Raw genomic sequence first — 22,796 nt, forward strand, 5'->3', positions numbered from 1 at the left:
CTGCACTCCAGTCTGGGCGACAGAGTGAGACTCCAACTCAAAAAAAATAAAAAAATAAAACATACCCAGGAAACAGAAATTGTTAAAGGATGAGCTACAATTAAATATTAATAGCAGGTGTCACGTGTGCTTCCATGCATTAGTGACCCTCTCAGGTACTTGTCCTCCAGGTCCCCATCATTGGCCCCTCCCCCACTTTCCCAGGATATGAGGCTCCCACCTTGAAGTCCACTGGCACAAGGAGTGTTCAATAGAGAGTTTAGGAGGTTTTGGAAACGTTAAAGGTGAAGAAACAGTTTTTACTGAGCACCTACTACATTCTCAAAACAAACCTGTGAGTCGGGTGTTATTAGTGTTACTTCACTGATGAAGAAACTGAAGCTTTAAGTAGTAAGATGGCCGCTCCAAGTCTGTAGTCAGTGGCGCAACAAGAATTTGGACTTAAGTCTCTCTGATGATGGGTGATCTTTCCCCTCCACCAGGCTGCCTTCTCTTTCACTCATCCAAGGTGATAAGGAACATCTAATTAATGAGACCCTCATGCAGGCACTATGCTATCCCCTGCAGAGTAAGAGTGGACAAAATGGAGTGGTCCCTGCCTCCACAGAGCTTACGGCTCAGTAGCAGAGGCAGATTATTCAGTTAATTACACAAACTGATGTGACCCGTGGGACTATGGCTAGAGCCCATACTGGGAACCCTGACTGAAAAGTCAGTGAGGACTTCCTGGAAGGAAGTGTGCCTGAGATGTAAGGGAGAACTATGGTGACCCGAAGGGAAGGTCACCCCAGAGGGAGGAAGAGAATATGACGAGACCCTCTGACAAGTCCCAGGGACCGAGGGAAGGGCAGTGGACTGAATCAAAGGGATGGAGTCTTCAGGTCCTCATCAGTCATATTAGCAAGCGTGGGCTTTACCTCAGAGCAATGGGAAAGGACTAAAGGGATTTAAGTGGATTGTGAAGGGGGGTCGTGTGTGTGTGTGTGTGTGTGTGTGTGTGTGTGTGTGTGTGCATGATGCCATCAGATTGTCATCACTATTATGATGAAACTGTAGGGTTGGTGGATGCCCCACCAGACAGAGAGAGATTGGGATGCCTGCTACCCAGGCTGGATTAGGGGAGATTAAGATCCTTAGGAGATCCAGAAGTCCACTCTTCAAGGTGAGCAGGGTTATATTGGTGCAAAGAAAACTTGGTTCTGAAAAGAAACATCTGGCCACTCCTGGGCCCTCCACAACCTCACCCAAAGCAACCATCTAAACCCAAGATGCACTGAAAATCAAGCTGCAAGACACCTAACTCATGTTTTCAGAGAATCTGGTTGTCCCGTCTGCTGTCTGGCGAACACATTAAGTCTCTCATTTGAGCCATCCCAGCAGCAACTCTTGAGGTCACAAAGTAACTGTGAGGTGGTGGCCGCCCTGTTCCCTGCAGGCTGTCACAGCCTTGGAGTTCACTTTGCTGACCTACCTGTGAGGGCCTGTGGGGCCACCAAGCTGGGAACTGTGGCTGCGTCCTGAGGGATGGAGCTGAGGTCGGGCTCCGGGATGCTCCGCGGAGGTGAGAGCGCTAACGGGGTCATGAGAACCTGCGACTTGAGCTGAAAGAGAGAGCCCATTGGTCAATGAAAATCTAGATAGGCTCTCTACCCCGTTCCCAGCTAGGTAAGCGTTTGCTCCTCTTTCATGCTTCCATGCCTTTCCATCGTGCAGCTTTGAGGCCTGAGCTGCAGACAAGTTCATGCTTAGGATTCACATTTGGGGTCACACTCAGAGGTCACCTCTACACTTCACCCTTATTGCAGTAAATGACAGTGTCAGGCAGTGGGTGCAGGAACACACAGAGGTGTGGAAATCCAGGAGACTTTTGAGTACAGGATATAGGATAGGAAAGATGACATCCAGCCTGCACCCCTGTGCTCCCAGTATCCGGTGGACAGGGCTATCCCCCCATGCACCTGGAGATCGACCCTGAAGCTCTCCCTCCCTTTCTGCTGAGCTCTCAAAGATCACTGGATCCTGCTGGAACAGGAGGCAGGGGCCATTCCTCCAAGGGGCTGACATACAGCTCAGTGTTTATTTTCTGATGAAGCCCACTCGTATGTGGGCATGGGCAAGTCTCTGGTAGGGATCAGAAGCCACCTTGGTGATCTCACTTGAAACCACAAGCAAGGAGCTGAAATGTGCCTTTACAGAATAAGGTGAAAATGACTAGTTGATGAAATCCATATCAGCAAGTCACTCTCTGTACCAAGACTGGCATAGAGACAAACTCTTTAAAATTTTTTTAAAAAATTATTTTATTTTAAATATGTGGGGTACCATTCAGGGTTAGGTATACAAGTGGTCATCGTACTGGTAAAGTTTGGGCCTCCCTTTGGTGCCCACTTTGCCTGGTTTGAGACAAACTTTTATTCTTAGCCCGTTACGCCAAAATAATGAACAAGTCAGTCCTTCTCCTCTCGGCCACCGCCCTGTGTCTATACCCCACTTCAGACGAGTTAAGCGAGTCTAAGGAAGTGGGATCCAGGCATCGGTAGGTCTTTAAGATACTCAAATTCCAAAACACAGTTAAAGTTGGGGACGACTGCCCAACACCAGAGCTTTTCAATTTTTACAACAAACCTCCTGGAGGTCTCATTAAAATGCAGTCTCTGATTTGAGAGTTCTGAGGTGGACCTCAGAGTCCATGGCCCATACTTTGAGTAGCAAAGTTGTATGTTCAGTTGTTAGCATTTGTGCAGTCTTCATCTATATATTCACATTCTAAGACTCCTCTCAGATTTTAAGAATAGGATAATAATAATAGTCATGGAGAAATCGTATTCTCACAGTTGACTATCCAATCATTCTATATTCATTCATTTATTCTTTCAAAAAATACATATTGAGGACCTATTTCAAGCCCAACACTCTTCTAGCTGCTAGGGATACAACAGGGAACAAAGTATACCGAAAATCTTTGCCCTCATGGAACTGATATTCTACTTGGGGGAGAGAGACAATACATAGACTAGGTAAATGACATAGTGTGTTAGAAGATGACAAAAGCTAGTGATAAACATAGAGAGGGAATGGGCATGAGAAGTGTGGTTGAGGAATTGTCCTCTGGGTGGACATTTTAAAGCAGATGGTAAAGGTACTTCTTGGGTGACATTCCACAAAGGTTTGAAGGAGGTGAGGGATCAAGCCGTTCAACTGTCTAGGGAAAGACTGTTCCAGGCAACGAGATATAACATGCAAAGGTCCTAAGACAGGAGTGTGCCTGGAGGCTTTGTGCCACTGTGGGGAGGCCAGATTGAGGTTGGAGAGGTAACAAAGCCAGATGGGGCAGGGCTTGGCAGGACACTGTAAGGCCTTTGGCTATTACCCTGAGGTCTTTGGAGCAGGAAAACAATAGGAAGTGAAAGAGTAAAATGCCAAAATGGGGTCACCTTGGCCATTGCAAGCAGGCAGCTGGGTGTTGGCTTATATTTTTGTTTTGTTATAACTACCAATTCATAGTATGCTTCAGTCAATAATATTTTATTGGGTAATTGGCTCTGCTAACTCTCTTGCTCTGAAATAAGTTTAACTCCACTGTTTAAACTCACCAATGAATAAAACTGGCAAAACTGTAACTTCCCCTGGTAACAGGCATTAGGATTTTGTAATTAGCATCTTGCTCCAAGGATGAGTTTCTAGCTATCTTTCATGACAAACCATTGGGACACCAAGATAAAAGAAACAAACCTTTATGATGACTCAGCCCTCCTACTATCTTCCCATGAACAGCACACTCCCAGCTAAATGCCCTTTTGTTCCCTAAATCCAAGGACATTCAAAGCTTAACATTTGTGCCTTAAAATTTTGTTTTACAGACCCTGGCTACTCTCCCTGCCTAGGTAATCAACTATCTAGCTGCTGCCATCATGAACAGCTAATCTCTATAACAACACCTCCTGACTCCCACTGTTACATTTCCCAGGAATGCTCCTGTTCCCAGCCTTCTCAAGAAAGCCTTATAAGCACCCAGCCTCAAACATTCAGTGCCAAACACTTCTTCAGTGCTCGAACCCCTCTTCAATCTTGTGGAGGTGGTTCCACCCTTTTCCTGTAATTTACCTTCCAAATAAACGTTGTCTAACTGACTCCTTGTGCAATTCTTTGCATCTTTCACGTGCGTACTGGGTCTCACAACACTACCCCAGCTGGTCTAAACGAACAGGATGGAAACTAACATGCTAACAATCTTTCCAACTGTTGTGTTAAGAAGAGACTCAAAAGGGCAAAACTGGGAGGGTCGCTCACTTGGAGTAGATAGAGGTGATGATGGGTTGGATCCCGTGGGTGGAGGTGACAAGAGGTGGACAGATTCTGAATATGTTTTGAAGCTGGAATGAGTTGGATTTACGAACACACTGAATGTAGTATATGAGAGAAAGACAGACGTCAAAGGTGATGCCAAGGGTGTGAGCCAGGGAGGCTTCCGGTGGAGTAAAGTTTGTTTTTTGCTTTGTTTTTGTTTGCTTTGAGGGGAGTGAGGGGAGAGTAGAGGAGGCTAGAGAAGACTGGGGTTAGTCTTGGACATGCTAAGTTTAAGATGCCTACGAGACAGCCAAGTGGAGATGTCAACTAGGTAGTTGCATATAGTAGCGTCTGGAGTTCCGGGGAAAGTCTACATGGAGATATGAATTTGGGAACCATCAATATAGAGTTGATATTTAGGCCATGATAATGGATGAGATCACCAGAGAAGTGAGTGCAGATGGAGAAGAGAAGTATCCAACACTGAGCCCTGCAAGACTCCAACGTGAAGAGGTTGGAGAAATGAGGAACCAGCAAAAGAAACAGGAAAGAAAAGACTCCAACATGAAGAGGTTGGAGAAATGAGGAACCAGCAAAAGAAACAGGAAAGAGCACCCAGGAGGTAGAAGGAAAATGGGGAGGGGTTGGCATCATGACAGCCAAAGTGGAGAGAGGGTTTCAAGGAGGAGAGAGTCATTAACCATGCCAAATGCTCTGATCAGATAAGTGAGGCTAGGAATGGCCATTAGATTTAGCAATTTATCAGTGAGAAAGACTATGGAACAGTCAGTTGGGTTGGAATAAGAAGAAATCTTTGACTTCTTGGAACCAACGTTCTAATGGAGGGAAAGAGACAATAGAATAAAGAAGTAAATTTTACAGAATGTTAGAAGGTGATAAGAGCTATAATGAAAATAAAGAGGAGAGGGAAATGCAATTGAAGAGCCTTGGGGTGAAATTTTAAAATAGGGAAGTTTCTGATTGGAATAAGCTTAGGAAATAACGGGAAGAGAAACATTGGGATCAGGAAGTAAAGTCAATTTTCGAGCAGTTTTCTCAAAAAGGGGAGGAGAGAACCAGCTATAGCCAGAGAGAATATTAGGGGTAAAAGATGTTTTTCCTTGTAATGAGATACCACCTTGCACTCATTAAGATAAGTATTATAAAAGACCAAAATAACAGAAAATAGCAGATGTTGGTATGGATGTGAAGAAATTGGAGCCCTTATGCAATGTTAGTGAGAATGTAAAATGGTGATGGTGCTATGGAAAACAGTATAGAAATTTCTTTAAAAATTAAAAACAGAATGACCATATGACCCAGCAATTCCATTTCTGAGTATATACTCCAAAAGAATAGAAAATAGAGTCCCAAAGAGATATTTTGTATCCATGTTCCTGGCAACACTCTTTACCATAGCCAAAAGTCAAATTCATAGACGGAAAGTATAATGTGATTGCCAGGGGTTGGGGAAGGTGGGAATGGGGAATTATTGTTTCATGGGTACAAGAAGTTCAGTTTTGAAAAATAAATAAGTTCTGGAGATTTGTTCCACAACAATGTGAATATATTTAACACTACTGAACTGTATACTTAGAAAGGGTTACAGTTGTAAATTTTATGTGTTTTTAAGCAAAATTATTTTTTTTTTAATTTCAAAGATTCTTTGGTTTTTGCTTTTGAGATGGAAGAAATAACAGTGTTTTAATGCTGATGGAAATATAGTAAGTTCCCTACATAAGAACCTTCAAGTTGTGAACTTTCAAAGACATGAGCATGCATTCATGTGTCCAATCACATAAGTTAATTCCCATGTCTGGCATACATTGTCATGTGTGTGCCTCCTCTATAAGTGGTTGTGCTCTTGTGTATTTTACTGTATAATACTGTCTACAGTACAGTCATACAGTATCTTTATTTCAAGCCCAGGATGTCTGGAAGCAACTGCTTTTAAGCAGCAGTGATGTAGCTGGTGCTGTGTAGTCAATTGTGTTAGTTGGGTACCTAGGCTAACTTTGCTGGACTTGTGAACACATTAGAATTACAAATGTGCTCTTGGAAGGAAACTTGTTCGTATGCAAAGGACTTACTGTAATCCTCAGAGGGAGAAAGTTGATGACACAGGAGAGTGTGGAGAATGGCTGTTGTCAGGGCTTTGAGTAGGGGAGAAGGAGATTTGGGGCCTAAGGGGAGGCAGTGTCCTAGAGGAAGCCTGAGTCTTTCATCTGTTGCAAAAGGAAGGAAGACAGCGTATTAACGGTTTGGATGCTGGGACGGGTGAATGTGAGGAGGGAGCTTGCAGAATATCTCTCCCAATGGCTTCCAACTTCCTGGTTACACAGGAAGCTGTGCAGGAGTATGGAGAAGACAGGCGCGTTAATGACCTGGGAGGGTAGGAGGGCTGGGGAAGGGAGTATGACTGCTGAGCAACACTGAGAAGACACTGGGGTGTGTGGAGATGAACTTGAAATGAGATCAGTCAATGGCGGGCATATTGGCTGCACATTGGTAGATGGGTGTTGAATATGGAGCTCTTGAGGGAGCCCCTGTATTCATCCAGAGCTATAATTAACAGCAGAGATTTGTCTCATTCTGAGTGTAGTATTTGAAAAATTAAATGGCTTATGATGTTGCAGTGCATGGCTAGACATCATAAAAAGAATTTAAAAGTAACCTCAGTCATGGGTATGAGTGATCAGAAACCTGCTGTGACTCGGTCACCATGACTTTGGTGTGGCTTCCTTACTGCCAAGTGTGACAAGGGTGGCGGTTGCCCTGCCTGTCCTTGGAAGTCATGCACCAGGGGTTCCTCAGCTGCCCCTCTGGAATGATATCCTGCTTTTCATGACTTGTGACAGAGAGACTAGCGGTGGCAGAGACCCTGCGGACTCCAGACAGTGGGCTTGGGAGAACCTTGGCTAAATCCTTCTTCACAAGGCAAGCTTAAAGCTCTTGAAAGTCCAACACAGTCATAATGATTCTTATCGAGGAAAAATAAGATTGGCAAATTTCTTTTCCCCTTATGTCTTTAAGCCAATCACACAAAGATCCTTGTGATCCTTCAAAATGATGATGATGGCTAAAACTTAAATATCCAGACATTGTTTTCTATTCGTGTAAACCTCATAACAACCCTAATGTCTAATGCTTATTCACTATGTTAATATTTATTACAGAGAGATCTGTTCATTGAACCCAAATCAAATGAAGTAATCGAATTATAATTGACTGTTACTCCTGCCCATTTCTGCCCAAGTGAAGTGATTACAGGGATTAGGTCGAGTCAGCCAGTTGCAAGGAAAATCTTCTGTATTCAACCAACCTTCAAAACCACTACTAGAGTTTTTGAATAAAGATGAAATTTTGGCTGGTGTGGGAGGTTGGGAGAGATAAGGAAAATCACCTGTCAGGTACAATGTGCACAGGTGGGGGTGGTGAGTACACTTAAAGCCCAGACTTCTTTGTCACCATACAAGGCATCCATGTAACCAAAACCCCCAAAACTCTAGAATTTTTTTTTGAAATAAACATGCAACTATGGGTAGTATGTGACTTTTAAAAAACACCCTTTTGCAAGAGAATAAATCATCAGTAAGTATACTCTTTTGACTCAGCATTTAAACATTTCAATCTCATTGCTTAACATAGAGTTAAAAATAGCCTACCATATAAAAGGGAGCCATCCATGATTTTAGAAAGGTCCTGAAATAGGGGAGCACAGCTATGACCCACTAGGCAGAAACATTCCTCCGAGGTTGTGTGAGGTTCAGTCCATCAGCACAAGCCTCTCTCACATGTGGAATGGAGACACCCCTTGTCTGCCCCAACCTATCCAATCTGTTCTATAGCAGGTTATTTGTCTTTGGCATTCTTGCCTTTGGTTTTTTGTTTTTTTTTTTTTAATAGCTTGTTTATTGCTTTGTTTTTTAAATGGGCAAAATAAAATAGAACACTCACAGACTGGTTTCTAATACTGTTCTTCAATAAAAGAAACCAGGACTCCTTGTAGGAATGGCTGATTCTATGACTAGGACAGGGAATATCACGATAAGCCTGGAGCATTTTGTAGTGCCAGAAAGTAAGAAAATACTAAAAAACAAAACAAAACAAAAACACGGCACCGGGTGCAGTGGTTCAAGCCTGTAATCCCAGCACTTTGGGAGGCAGAGGCAAAACAATTGCCTGAACCCAGGGGTTCAAGACCAGCCTGGGCAATGTTGAGACCTCATCTCTACAATAAATCCAAAAATTAGCCAAGTGCGGTGGTGGCTTCAGCTACGTGGAAGGCTGAGATGGAAGGATCACCTGAGCCCAACTGGTCAAGGCTGCAATAGCCAAGATTGTGCCACTGCACTCCAGCCTGGGTGACATAATGAGATTCTGACTCAAAAAATAAAGATGAAAGAAATAAGGAAAGAAAGAAAGAAAGGAAGGAAGGCAGGAGGAAGGAAGAGAGGAAGGAAGGCAGGAAGGAAGAAAGGAAGGAAGGAAGAAAGGAAGGAAGGAAGGAAGGAAAGAAAGAAAGAAGAAAGAAACACACAGACACAATGATGGGGGTTGGTTACAGGGACACAAGTGCCAACTCAAAGAGCTTCCAATAGTCAAATCTGGACCAATAGGAACAACAAATAAATAATATAGTAATAGATTATAACTCAAAGTCTAAAGCAAATATCCATGAATTCATACAGGTACAAATGGTTGACTAAGTAAATAAATGGGGGGAATAGACAAAATAAATAAATCTCCTGTACATGAAAATTCCAAATCACTTATGTAGATACTTCACCCCTAAGTAAGTGAAGTGCAACTCTCCACTCTTCTAATATGGGTTGTGCATAGTGACTTCCTTCCAAAGGGTACAATATAGAAAAGGAGCTGGGGAGGAATAAATTTACAGTCGGGAAACATGCAGAATATCACTTCAACCATATGACCAAGGTCAACATCAATAGTGATGCCATGTTGACAGTACGCACTGTTAGTATGATGTGATGAAAGTGGCACTTTACCTCTGGGAGCTTCTTTCCCAAAACCTATAACCCCAGTATAATCATGAGAAGAACATTAGACAAAGGTAGATCACAGAGCATTCTACAAAATACCTGACCAGTACTTTTGAAAACTGCCAAGGTCATCAAAAACAAGGAAAGTCTACAACTTTCACAGGCTAGAGGAGCTTGAGGAAGCGTGACAGCTAAAAGCAGTGTGGTATCCTGGATGGGATCCTGGAGCAGAGTAGGGAGAAACTAGTAAAATCTGAACAGTATATTGACTTTATCTGATACTAATGTATTATGATTGGTTCACCAATTGCGACAAACATACCATAGTAATGTAAGATGTGTCATAACGGGGGAACTAGGTGAGGGGGTATGTGAGGATTCTGTTCTACCTTTGCAACCCTTCTGTAAATCCAAAACTATTTAAAAATAGAGTCTGTTTTTTTTAAAAAAAAAAACTAAAAATAGAACCTGGCAGAATAAACTGGGTAAATGGAGAGAAGATAGATGCAAAGAGAGGTCTCTTCCTGGTATCATAAGACTAGGAGACCTGCTGACCAGGATGCCTTGCTTTGACATTCAGGAGGTGATGTTTGGCCTTCAAAGCCAACAACTTTGCATGGAATCTGATACAGTTGACACCTTTCCCTGAAATACAAAACCTCTACCTAACAGATATAGTGACCTAACAGATATAGGTAGGGCTGCCCAGGGCTGCTAGAGGGGCTATGTTTAGAGTATCATGGTAGGATGAAGTGGAAGAGCAACGTGTCAGTGCCTGCTAGCTGGAGTCTCCACCAGAGGGTCTGAGAATCAAAGATCAGCTCATGTTTCTTTTCCATTTAAATACCCCAAATATGAGCCTGGATTGTTTCTTGCTCCAGCCATCATGCAGGGGAGGACCCTCTATAAGACACTTCCTAGAGAATCAGTAGAAAGAATTGAGAGGGGATTTGTTTGCAAACTGAGACCTGTGGTCAGGACACCGAAGGGGATAGGGTCCATTGATGTAAAAGTCAAGTATTTTCCTAGAAACAAGTGAGCATGTCAGTAATATGAACGCTGATTAAACAGTGTTTGTCAGACTGGCAGCAAGGGTTGGTAATCCAAGGATGGGGAATGTGGCTGGGGAAGCATGAAATTGTACAGAAGTTGCCTCCACCTCAGCAGAGGGCAAACCAACACAGCACCATTTAAAAATCAGTTTGGTCTTCTTTATGGCTGTGTAATATTCCATTGTGTGTATGTACCACATTGTTTTATCCAGTCCCCTTTTGATGGGCAGCACAGTTGGTTCCATGTTCTCACTACTATGAACAATGTTGCAATAAACATACATGTGCAGGTATCTTTTTTATAAAGTGATTTGAGTTCTTCCAGGTATATTCCCATTAGGGATATTGTGGGGTCGTATGGAAAGCCGATTTTTAGATCTTTTAGGAATTGTCACACTGTCTTCCAGAGGTTGTACTAGCTTATACTCCCACCAGCAGTGTAGAATTTTTCCCTTTTCTCCACATCCTCTCCAGCATCTGTTGCTTTTTGAGTTATTGATGATAGCCCTCCTGACTGGAGTTAGGTGGTATCTCAGTGTAGTTTTAATTTGCATTTCTTATGACAGAAACAAAGAACTGAGTATCACACATTCTCACTCATAAGCGGACCTTGGACAATTATCGTGATACCATAGAAAAGGATTGGCAGTAGCAGGAAACTGCCAGGAGGGGTGTGGGGAAGCGGGATTGGCAGTAGCAGGAGTCTGTCTGGGGGAGCGGGGGCACACCTCATCAACAACGGTATCTGCATAATGAACATTTGTATACCTAACCATGAATTGTTAGGGTTAAAAATAAAAAAATTAAAAGTTAAAAAAAATTAAAATTAAAAAATTTAAAGTGAAAATCTTTAAAATAAAAAAATTAAAAGTTAAAAAAAAATGAGTTTGAGGCAGCCGTGAGCACATGCAGTGGAATACTAGCTTTTGGATCTTGTTCAAAGTCCAGTTTGGCCACTCTCTAATTCTATTCTGATGCTCATTACTTAGGTTCTCAGAGACTGCCTTTCTTCATCTGTAAAGTAAAGATAATGATACTCCCTTATGGGACTGTGGTAAGAATTAAATGCAAACATTTAGCGTAATGCAATGTGAGAACTCAGTGAATGTTCATCATCATTATTGTGGTTAGTATTACTATTGTTACTGTTAGAAATTCCAGAGCAGCTATAAGCCCCAAGTTTCTTGTTCATGTGGTCATGGCAGGAGGAGGAAACTGCCCATTATTTCTGGAATCTATCTACATTTTTCTACGTTTTTCACATGAGATCACATCTTTAGAGATCTTTGCAAACCCACCCTTCTACCTCACACCTTGCTGATGATCCCTTCTGAGAAACATGCTCCCAATGCATCTTGAAATGGTTCCTAAGAATTGCTTTCACTGGTGCTATCCTGCATCATTTAAGCAAAATCTAAAAGGGGGGGGATTTGTTCAATCAAGCAGGTATTCACTCAACAAATGCTTCATGAGCACCTACTATGTGCCAGGAACTGTTTCAGGTGCTGAAGAGCCAGCTGTGAAGGGGAAGATCAAGTCCTGTCCTCAGTGAGAACAACCAAGTGACTGGGGTAAGGCTTCCACCAGAAGCTAGGAAGAGGCAAGGAACTGGCAGACTTCAAGCCTCCAGAAAAAAAATTTTTTTTGAGTTGGGGGTCTCATTCTGTCACCCAGGCTGGAGGTCAGGGGCACAATCATGGGTCACCAGAGCCACGACCTTCTGGGCTCAGGTGATCCTCCTGCTTCAGCCTCCCAAGTAGCTGGGACTACAGGCACACGTTACCACACCTAAATTTTTTTTTTTAACTTTTTGTAGAGATGAGGTCTAGCTATGTTGCCCAGGCTGGTTTTGAATTCCTGGGCTCAAGTGATCCTCCTACCTTGACCTCCCAAAGTGCTGGAACTACAGGCATGAGTCACACCACACCTGGCCTAGAAATGTTTTAAGCCATCTTCCCTTTAGCGGTCATTGCCGAAGCAGCAGCAGTCAAAGTGAAGTTCAATCCCTTTGTGACTTCTGACAGAAGCAAGAACCACAAAAGGCATTTCAGTGCACCTTCCCACATTTGCAGGAGAATGATGTCTTCCTGTTTCCAAACAGCAGAGCAAGAAGTACGGTGATCAATCCATGCCCATCCGAAAGGATGATGTACTTCAAGTTGTACAAGGACACTGTAGAGGGTAGAAAGCTGGCAAAGTCATCTGGGTTTACAGGAGGAAATATGTCATCTACATTGAATGGGTGCAGTGAGAAAGGGCTGATGGCACAACTGTCCATGTGGGCATTTACCCAGCAGGGTGGTTGTCACCAGGCTAAAACTGGATGGAGACCACAAAAAGATCCTTGAGTGGAAAGTCAAACCGCACCAAGTGGAAAAGAGAAAGGGTCAATACAAGGAAAAAACATTTGAGAAGATGTAGGAATAAAGCAAACTTAGACACCGCTTTCATGAAAACCTGCTAAAATGAAAGGAAGAAAGCCATTCAGATTGTAGTACTTTGTTAGAGCTGTTGTGGGAAACAAAGTCAGGATAAGGAGCCTGGATTTTATTCTAAGAGTTCTAGAAATCAATAGAGAATTTTAAGCAGAAAGTTCACAACCCAGTTTTCATTTTATAAAGATAAACAGGGCTGCTGCTAGAGAGAATGGATGGGGAGGTAGAGGTAAAGGGAGAAAGAGCCCTAGTTGAACTGGATGTGGTGGCTCATGCCTGTCATACCAGCACTTTGGGTGGCCGAGACAGGAGGAAGGCTTGAACCCAGGCGTTTGAGATTAATCTGGGCAACATAGCAAGACCTTGTCTCTACAAAAAAAAAAAAAAAAAGAAAAGAAGAAGATGATGATTATGAACACTAGTAAGGAGGTATTGTGTGGTGCAGCTGGTGGCTGTACCAGGGTGGAGGAAGGGAGGTAGAACTGGGTAGATTCAGGGTGTGCTTTGGAGATGGAATTGAGGTGATGGGTAAGAAAAATTACAAAATCTAGGATAACTTCTGGATCTGTTCACAATACCTTTGCCTTGATAGTTTATGATGTTAGTTTTAAAACACTAGCATTTATTTACTTATTGCTGATTTAGTTAACTTATTAACTAAACTTATTATTAGAGGAGTGATAATACTTTGTCTCTAAGTTTCAAAACATTCCCTTTGTAATAATCAAGTAGTAAATATTCGGTAGTAAATATCTGTCTGGGGATGGGGAAACACCTCTTATCAAGTAGTAAACATTCAGAATGGAACAGTAAAAGTTCTGTGCAGAACTTTGGGAAAAGACGTGAAGAGAAAAAGAGCACCCCTATTTTCTCATCTGGAAAATGGACATTAAGAACTGGCATGATTTCAGTCATCAGCTACGCATTGCTCATTGCTCTGCAGGGGAGGGGCAAGAACACAGGTCTCAGGGACAGCCACTGGCATTCATATCCTAGCCCTGCTGTCAGTTCATATGGAATTATGAGCAGCCCATTCAGTGCCTCTGAGTGGCATCTCCTAAAGCCATTCAATGGGCTAAAGCTGCTTCTCAGTTCTCCCAGCTCATAATGTTGTGTATGTAACTTTCATTAGATGATTTTTGAAACATTAAAGAATTCGAGACAAAACCCAGTGTCACTGCCATGCTTTGAATGTTGATTAGAAGAAATGTGACATCCTAATTTCTTTTAAGTTCTATTTCTGGTAATATAGAAAATTAGGTTATTAGGATCAATTGAAAATAAATACAAGTAGATGTCAAATAAATAACTGACAGCCTAGAATTCTACACCCAGCAACTTTTTTTTTCAAAAACAAAGGTAAAAAGTAAAGATACTTCCAGACAACAAAAACTAAGAGAGTTTATCATGAGAGGATCTGTATTAAAGAGACTTCCAAAAATGAACTTCAGGCAAAAAGGAAAGGACCCTAGGTGAGAGGTCTGATATGCAAAAATGAATAAAGAATTTTTTAAGTGGCAAATAATCAGATAAATTTAAATGAGAATGACTGTGTAAAACAATAACAACAATGTTCTGAGGGGCTAAAAAAGAAAAAGTAGTAAAATGTGTGACAATCATACGTAAGGGGGGAAGAAGAATGGAAATGAAGTACGCTGATTGAGATGCTTTTTCCACTGCTCAAAACAGTTTTTGAATTCGTCCATTTTGATGGCTTTTAGTGTTTCTGCCATTTTTTTGGTTTCGCCTCTTCCACAATGGCAAAATGTTTCCCACAGAGGACTTTTTCATCCAAGGGAACAAAAAAAAGTTGCGCAGGGTGAGAGCGGGTAAATAGGGAAAGTAGGGCATGGAGGCCATGCCACTATTGGTTAAAAACTGCTGAATACTCAGCGTGGTGTGGTCAGGTGCACTCATAAAGCGCCTATCATGAAATGGACAAACACACTGACAGAATCTCCAAAAGAAAACTCACTAAAACTGATTGAAGCCCCTCGTAACAATGCTCGCTGGTACTCTAATGCCGATGGGTCCCTAGAACACTTACCTAGTGGGGGAAGCCTATACTACAATAATTTCAGTTTTTTGAGGATTCCCTCCTCGTATAGCCTGCAACACAATTAAGGCAGAAGGTGGGAGAGGCATGACCTAGCTTTCTTGTGCCTTTCAGAGATGCGAACAAGGTAGGGAGAGGATGAGGATACTGGAGCTTTCTCCTATCACTTCTTTGTTGAGTTCTCCTCTGGGTCCAGAGAGGAGCTAAAACTGGTAAGGAGGCGGAGAGGGCTAATGCTCTGCCTGGGGTAAGAAGGAATGGTTTCATTTCCTCCTGATAGAGGGAAGTCGACAGAGGAGATAATGAGCCTGGTACTCCATGGGTACCAGGAGAGAGAAGGAAGAAAAAGGAAAAAATACATACGTGTGTGTGTGTGTGTGTGTGTGTGTGTGTGTGTGTGTGTGTGTAATCTCTGGATAAAGTGGAATTTAGAAAAACAGATCTATCCATGAGAATCATCAAGTGGAACACACAGTCTGCAATGCCCTGTGACCCAACCATCTTTAGTAGAAATTATACATTTCGAGGATTGCTTGGTACAACCGGGTCTCTTACAGAAACTGAGGGGGGGCCAATTTCTATGCATCAGCCCCCAAAGGGTCAAAACAGACATCCTGTGCTCAGTAGAGCTCTGAGCAGTGGGGTGCTGAGCCAGCTTATATTAGTCCATAAGAGAGGATTGTTAAGTTTTCAGGAATATTGCAAGTTGATTGTTAAACACAGCCATTATTAAAAAGTAAATTATATACACTTACAATTAAAGTTTATTAAAAACAAAAGTAATAAAAACTCAGAACTCATCACTTTCTTATTAGTTTACTGTTGCATCTGTATTTCCAAGGGTGTGCTGTTGCACATCTTTTTCCAACTCCCTGATCAACGACGTCACACTGGTGGCTCGAAGTTGGCCGTGTTGGCATTACTTACACCTTGGAATCTGGCAAATGCTGAAAATAAGAGCTAGATTTATTATTTTGTTGATTTATAGGCTTAAGAAAGTGACAGATAAAATGTTAAAAAAAAAAAAGGCAGATTAGACTTAAAAGTGTGTCATGTCCGCAGCTGTTACACTGTGAGTAGCATACACAAAAAATTATTTTTTGTTTTCAAAAGCTATTATTTGAGCCAAGCATGGTAGTCCCAGCTCTGAAGGCTGAGACAGAAGGATCGCACAAGGCCAGGAGTTCAAGGCCACCCTGTACTGTGATGACACCTATGAATAGTCATTGCACTGCAGCCTGGACAACATAGGGAGAGTCTATTTTAAAAAACAAAAAACAGATGACTAAGCCAGGCTCGGTGGCTCAGCCTGTAATCCTGCGCCTTTGGGAGGCTGAGGTGAGTGGATTACCTGAGCCCACAGGTTCAAGACCCGCCTGGGCAACTTGGCGAGACCTCATTTCTACAATAAATCAAAAATTCAGCCGGGTGTGGTAGCGCATGCCTGTAATTCCGGCTACTCGGAAGGCTGAGGTGGAAGGATCACCGGAGCCCAGCAGGTCGAGGCTGCGGTGGCCGGGAGCGGCCACTGCACTCCAGTCTGGGTGACGGAGTGAAACTCCAACTCAAAAAAAAAAACAAAAACAAAACCAGATGACTATTGTTTAATTCAGCCAGGAAGTCATTCACAACCTTGACAAACAAGGAAATCTCTGACATACAGCATCACTGTTTATATCCATTTTGCTCTTGAACATAATTAAGAAGAGTAACTGATATCCTTGCTGGGGCTATTCTCAGAGTACATCATTCACTAGCTACCACTGCCCACACCCATGACTGAGCCTCAGCCCTGATCCCTGTTCCCACCCTGACAACAGAAGACAGAGAGGACAGAGTCCCAAACTCAGGTGCTACACAATGTTCAAGTGGAGGGAATGGCCCTGCCTTGCAATGGTGTCATCATTTTCTCCACAGGCCACAGCCAGCATTCTGTACCTACCACCAGCAAGAAAGGGACACTGGGGAGAGACCCAGGAAGGGCCACTAGGCAACCACTCTTCCCACCATACTATTAAGCCTCATTTGGTATTTAAAAATATAAATCCAAGGCAATATGACATCTGGATCACCACAGAGAGAGTGAAGCCAACTCGACAGTTTTCATGAAAACACCTTTTAAAAAGAAGCTTTAAACAAACGAACAAATACTCTTTTTACATTCACTTGAGATTTTTGTGAATTTGACTTCATTGTCACACAGGACCAAGCACATCTACATTTTGGGGGAAAAAAATTAAGGATAAAAATATCAAAGAGAGAACAAAACAATCCAAAGTATTGAAGGATTACAAGATATGAAGCTTACCCATACTAATTAGAAAATTACCTACTTTATCAAGTGAATTTTCCAACTGACAGAAGACTGTCCTTCAGGTTCTTAGCAGAGGCTGCTGGTTGTTCCCAAAAAGCCGTTCTACCTTCTTCCTTTAATAATGGAATTCCTGAATCTTAGTGGATCACCTGGCAATCAGCACTGCATTGTCTAGCTTCCTTTGCAGCTAAGTATGGCCAAATGACTAAATTCTGGCCTGGAGGTGCAAATGCAAAGAGTTGCAACCTTGATTGTGGCCCATTTAAAGCAACAGGCATGCCCTCCCTTGCTTCTTTGTTCTCATTCTGTTGGCTGGAATAGTAGCACAGTGGGACCTGGAGCAACCATGTTAGACCAAGAGGTAGAAACTGTGTGTTAAGAATGGCAGAGCAGGCTAGGTTCAGTGGTTCAGCCTGTAATCCCAGCACTTGGGCAGGCCAAGGTGAGTGGATTGTCTGAGCCCATGGGTTCAAGACCAGCCTGGACAACTTGGTGAGATCTCATCTCTACAATAAATCAAAAATCAGCCTGGTGTGGTAGCATGTACCTGTAGTTCTGGCTACTTGGAAGGCTGAGGTGGAAGGATTGCCAGAGTCCAGCAGGTTGATGCTAGGGTGACTGTGAGAGTGCCACTGCACTCCAGCTTGGGCAACAGAGTGAAACTCTAACTCAAAAAAAGAAAAAAAAAAGAATGGCAGAGCAATAATATGGAAGGAACCTGGGTCCCCACACATGGAGCCATCAGATAAGCTCCGACAGCCTTCCCAGATTTTAACAAGAAGAAAAATTAGCTTCTATTTTTTTAAAGTCACTGTTATTTGGCCTTTATTATAGTTGCTGAATTTGTATCCCAAATGATGCAAATACCAGCATTTAAAAATATTTTTGAAATATTTTATTTTGAATATTTTAGGAATAATAACTTTTCTAGAATAGACCACACTTTTCTTAACTCACTAAGCAGAGCAGACATGTCACCATTTAGTGTTTTTTTTTTAAATCTGGAAGCATAATTGCTATTCTAAACAGTCATACAAAGAGATTATGGAGACATACAGGACTGCTGGCCACTGTGGGCTTGGTCCGTTCATGTCTAAGTCTGGCAGTTTTTCTGCCTCTCCCTTCGCTGTCAAACTATCAAGGCTTGAATAAGAAAATACACATAAAGTGCTTCCACCCAGGGTCTCAAACATAAAAGTGCTCAATAAAAGTTATGTATGACTATTATTGCTATATGCATTATTACTGTGTATTGGGAATAAACAGCTATTTTTAAACCCAGTACTTTTTTCTTCCCTTTTAAATCACAAATGCCAACCATAATGACACAGAAGATGGAACTCCCACTATTATAAACATTATAATTGGCTGCATCAATAGCATGGAAGCTAGGATTCGTCCTTGGTGTAGACCTTCTCTGTCTCTTTCAAAAGACCTCAGTGGTCTTTTTGGTCATGAAAGTAAGGAAAATCTCCCTGTTGATCTTGGAGAGCCTCTGAACTAAGGACCTAAGCCAACAGCAGATGCTTCCAACTGAGAGGTAAATGTTCTGTTTGATAATGAAGATGACTATTTCCTTGGCAGTCAGAGGCTAAATCTTCAGAGAACATACGATGTTAAGGGTTTTTTGCTTTCTTTGACTGGGGTGAGAAGGGGACAGTAAGGCCAGAAAATGTGATGCTCTCCCAGCAGTGATCATGTCCCAGCAATGTGGCTACAGGACTGGGGCCAAGAGGAAGGTGGCCAGATGGGCCCTGGGAGGGGACCTGACCTTTGAACTCTACAGTATTGACATCTGACTGCCAGTTTAACCCTTCCTTTTCTGCCTGTAATTCACTCAGGTTATCCTCAAGACTCAGAGAAGCTATTAAATGTCATAGCCTGTGTCAACGGTTCTTGGGTCTTGAAGTAAGGTCTTGAACCTGAGAGAACTTCCACATGAGCACAGAGGTGATTGACAGAGCAGTTGGGGCAGCACCAGGCAAGAAGTGACAAATGTCAGCCAGCACTGATCTGTGATAGAATCAGCACCCAAGCCATCCTCAGAATCTTCTGGAGAAGAGCCTCCCAAAGTCTCAAAACTATATTATTTTATTGATACTATTATTAGCATCAATATGGCATTATAATAGCTATCGATATGACAGAATTATGTTGCTATTTATTATTTTATAATATTGATAATGTTACTGTTTTATTTAATTGCTCTGTTTTGTTTGTATATTTTTATCATATGATGACAATACTTATCATTATCCTCTCAGTGTCCAGGCGTGTGTAGTCTTCTCCCTCAAAAGTCCTTCCCTTACAAATCTAAAGCTGCCAACAGGCTGTAACTGAGTTTGTAATAAATATGTTTGCAATAAAGGTAAATGGATTCTGATGGAAAGCTTGGAGAAATTTTCTTAATAGAATACAAGCTCTTTAGGGTTAGACCAAGTAATATCTTATTTCACTTGGTCAGTATTTTTTTTTTAACAACAACAGAAAAAATACTGGCTTCCCAACTGTGTCTCAGATAGTTAAAACAGCCAAATTAGTGGCCATTTGGTAAATTGAGTGAAGCTGTACAATTCTGCTTCTGCTTTCTTCACAATTAAAGTCCTTTTATTAATGGTAAAATGGGATGTCAGGGTCTAGGAAATTGTCCAAAAAACTGGGTAGACTTAATAGGTTGTCAACTTTATTTTGCCAACTAAGAACATTTTTTAAATTACCAAATCTTATTCCCATACAACATTTACTAGGACAAAAAACATCTTCCACCAAAATAGTGGGAAGCAGGTATTTCAGAATAAAGGATCATCCTTTAAGTGGACTCATTTTAACTTTACGAAGACTTTCAAATGGTCCTTGTTTTTCTCATGTCATCATGGATGGGTTCTCGTGTCATCATGATGGGTGGGAACTTCATGCAGACTGGTACCTGGGTCAGCACTGTTCTTTTAGACCATTCAGCCCATAGCTTAGGAAGCTGTCTGGGAGCTTAGCCTAAAATAATTTCCATACATTTTCCTAAATACACCGTAAGTAGATTCGAGGAAGAGCCATGACCTGCTGTCCCCAGAAAAGAATCTCTTTGAGGGAATGAGAATAGACTTGTCTGCTTTGTGCAGGGCTTGTGTTCTCAGTCAACCAACCCAAAAGCTTTCTTCTTGATCTAAGTTGTCTCTGACTAGTAGGAGCACTAAAAACTGCCCTTTTTGGGAGACAGGAAAATTGTGAAACCGGGTTCATTCCATGGAGTGAATTTCTACTCTTCTTGACCTCAGAAATGCTGTGTCTGTTGGTCATTTTCATTCTTGGGTCACAGCCCCCAGGATAGCAAGAGAAATGCCAAATAGGAGAAAGAAGTTTTCGGGATGTTTCTTCAGATCCTGGCTTTGCTCCCTGGATCTGTCATGGAAGGGCTGCCCTGTTCCGGCCCTCCGGATGTGATTCCCAAATACCAGCAACCGCACAGGTAGCTGAGCGGGTGAGAACTGCCCCGTGCCAGCTTCAGAGACACAATGCTAAAGCTGGCATGCACATGAGAAAATGGAGGTTCTCTCTGTTCAAAAAAATAACCAGTGACGGAAGACTTTACCTCATGAAATAGCTGAGTAAAAGCCTCTTTTACTAAAACCAATGACCCCAAAATAACTTTGAGTAACCTTCCCCCACCTCCTGTTTTTATTTTCCAGCATTTGGAAGGACTGTGGATAACCAAAGGGACAAAGGTTGAATTCATTACCGACTCTTCCAGAAGCTCTTTCTATTGACCTGAAATAATTTCCATACATTTTCCTAAATATATGGGAGTTAATTGCCTATTTGCATTTGGGTTTCAGTATTCAGGTCTCAAGATGAAAATATAAGCCGTTATTTCACAAAAAATAAATGAAGGAAAACTTCTGAAGCTCATTTTCTAATGCCCAAAAGGTTTGTGGAACACAAGCTTAATATTTTTTCTTCTCTAGTAACTTCTTTAAAAACATCTTAGAGAAGCAGCTCTCCCTCAGGTTTGAGTAGGTTTGTGACTGAGGTGACATCAGTGGACTTATTCTCCACCCAGCTTCTACAAATTATCATTAATTCCTAAAAAGGGTCACAGGAATTTGATTTTGCCTGGCATCCTCTTTAAAATCCAACTTGATGTCAGCACCTTGTGCATGCGGCAAATTATGAATGAACACCCTGAATTTTCATTATGACTTCCTGTGTTGAGGCTCTGTTTGGGAAGACTCTTCCATGTCCTTTGACACTGGCCTGCCCGTATTATTAATTTAAGTGTCTCAGGAATATCATCTGTTTGTACTAAAATAAAGGACGAATGAGTTCTGGAAGCGGCTTTGAGAGCCACCCTAGTAGAAAGAGTCAGGGGGAAATCTTAGTGTCAGAAACACTAATTTAGATGCAAGGTTTAATAATGTGCGTTTAGCTATGACCTCAAAATCTGCTTGCCTTACAACTTTCCCCATCTGGTGTAATTTGCTTTCTCCACTTAGAAAAATGCACACGACAGCACACATCGTGTGCCATGCTGTAACAATGAAGTTCCATCCGTCACGTGCCTCCCTGGGAGAGACTTGGTTCCATCCTGGCTTGACCAAGCTCTTTTCCCCGTATTTCGTAGCGGAATTCTGCCCAAGCACCCGAGCCCCAGCCTGACAACACTTTGACTTTGGAGAAGGAGGTGATGAAGCCGTACCTTGTACCCAGGTTTCCGCCCTCTTTTCTTTGGGATCTTCACTGCTGGTAAGGAACCAGCTGAAGCAGAATAGAGGTTATGAACGGCCATCTTCACAGGTGTGGCATGAAGTGGGGGTCGGCCTCGCTTTCTCCCAGGGATCCTCTGAGACTGCATTTCTGCAGGTGCCAGTCTTACGGATTGAGGTGACAATGCGCTCACAGGCAGAAGAGATGCTAAGAATTAGTCCAGACACAAAGCAAAACAAAAACAGAAAGGTTTGTTTGGTTGCAAGGCAAACATGGATCCTGCCTGGTGATTTTGGCAATACCTACCTTATTGGAGGGCATGACCAAATACAGGAGCCAGGCACTAGCAGGAACATGTACAGTGCCATTGGTCTCCTGGGGGGAGTTTACAGGTCCCCTGGTATAATTTCAAGGATAGTCAATTTCCATGGGGTTATAGGGAAGATACCGGCTAAGTGGAGAAACAGTAAGTTCCCAGCTTCAAACACAGCTGATAATGTCACCAGAGACAAAATGACTTCACCTGTGTCGGCTTCCTCAGATCGTTAAACTCTGACCTGATGTAACAATACTATTAAATAAACAAAGCCACTCTCTCACAGTCACTGCTGTTTCTTTGACTGAATTATAAATTGTCATGACTTTTTTTTCTTTGAAAGAAATTTAATGGTTACAAATCAATTGTATTAAAGTTGATGGTGTCCCTCTACCAAAATGTGGACAGAGATTTACATACAGATATGTTCATTTTAACATTATTTAGAATTGCAAAAACAAAATGGATACAGCCCAAATAATAAGCAATAGGAGGACATTCACCATACCTGCAGAATAAAACAATCAGCTAGTTAAAAACCTTTCTGGACACTCTTTGAATAACATGATATTGAGTGAAAAAAAGCACATACACATGCAAAAGTGAACTCAACTATGCAAAAATGTAATGGT

At 42.1% G+C, this 22,796-nt stretch overlaps 1 protein-coding gene across 1 annotated transcript in view; it reads right to left on the reverse strand.

Moving 5' to 3' along the window:
* SCML4 (sex comb on midleg like 4 (Drosophila)) overlaps positions 1-22,796 on the reverse strand; it is a 124,334-nt gene that overhangs the window by 47,005 nt on the left and 54,533 nt on the right. Inside the window, exons 2-3 of the mRNA XM_008073308.2 lie at positions 21,841-22,055; positions 1,472-1,601 (exon numbers count right to left, since the gene is read on the reverse strand). Of these exons, the coding sequence (XP_008071499.1) occupies positions 1,472-1,601; positions 21,841-21,996 (286 nt within the window). The 5' untranslated portion in view covers positions 21,997-22,055. The remainder of the gene's footprint in view (positions 1-1,471; positions 1,602-21,840; positions 22,056-22,796) is intronic.

The sequence above is a fragment of the Carlito syrichta genome, unplaced genomic scaffold, assembly GCF_000164805.1.
Source record: "Carlito syrichta isolate Samal-C Ts95f unplaced genomic scaffold, Tarsius_syrichta-2.0.1 Scaffold315818, whole genome shotgun sequence".
Taxonomy (NCBI): Eukaryota; Metazoa; Chordata; class Mammalia; order Primates; family Tarsiidae; genus Carlito; species Carlito syrichta.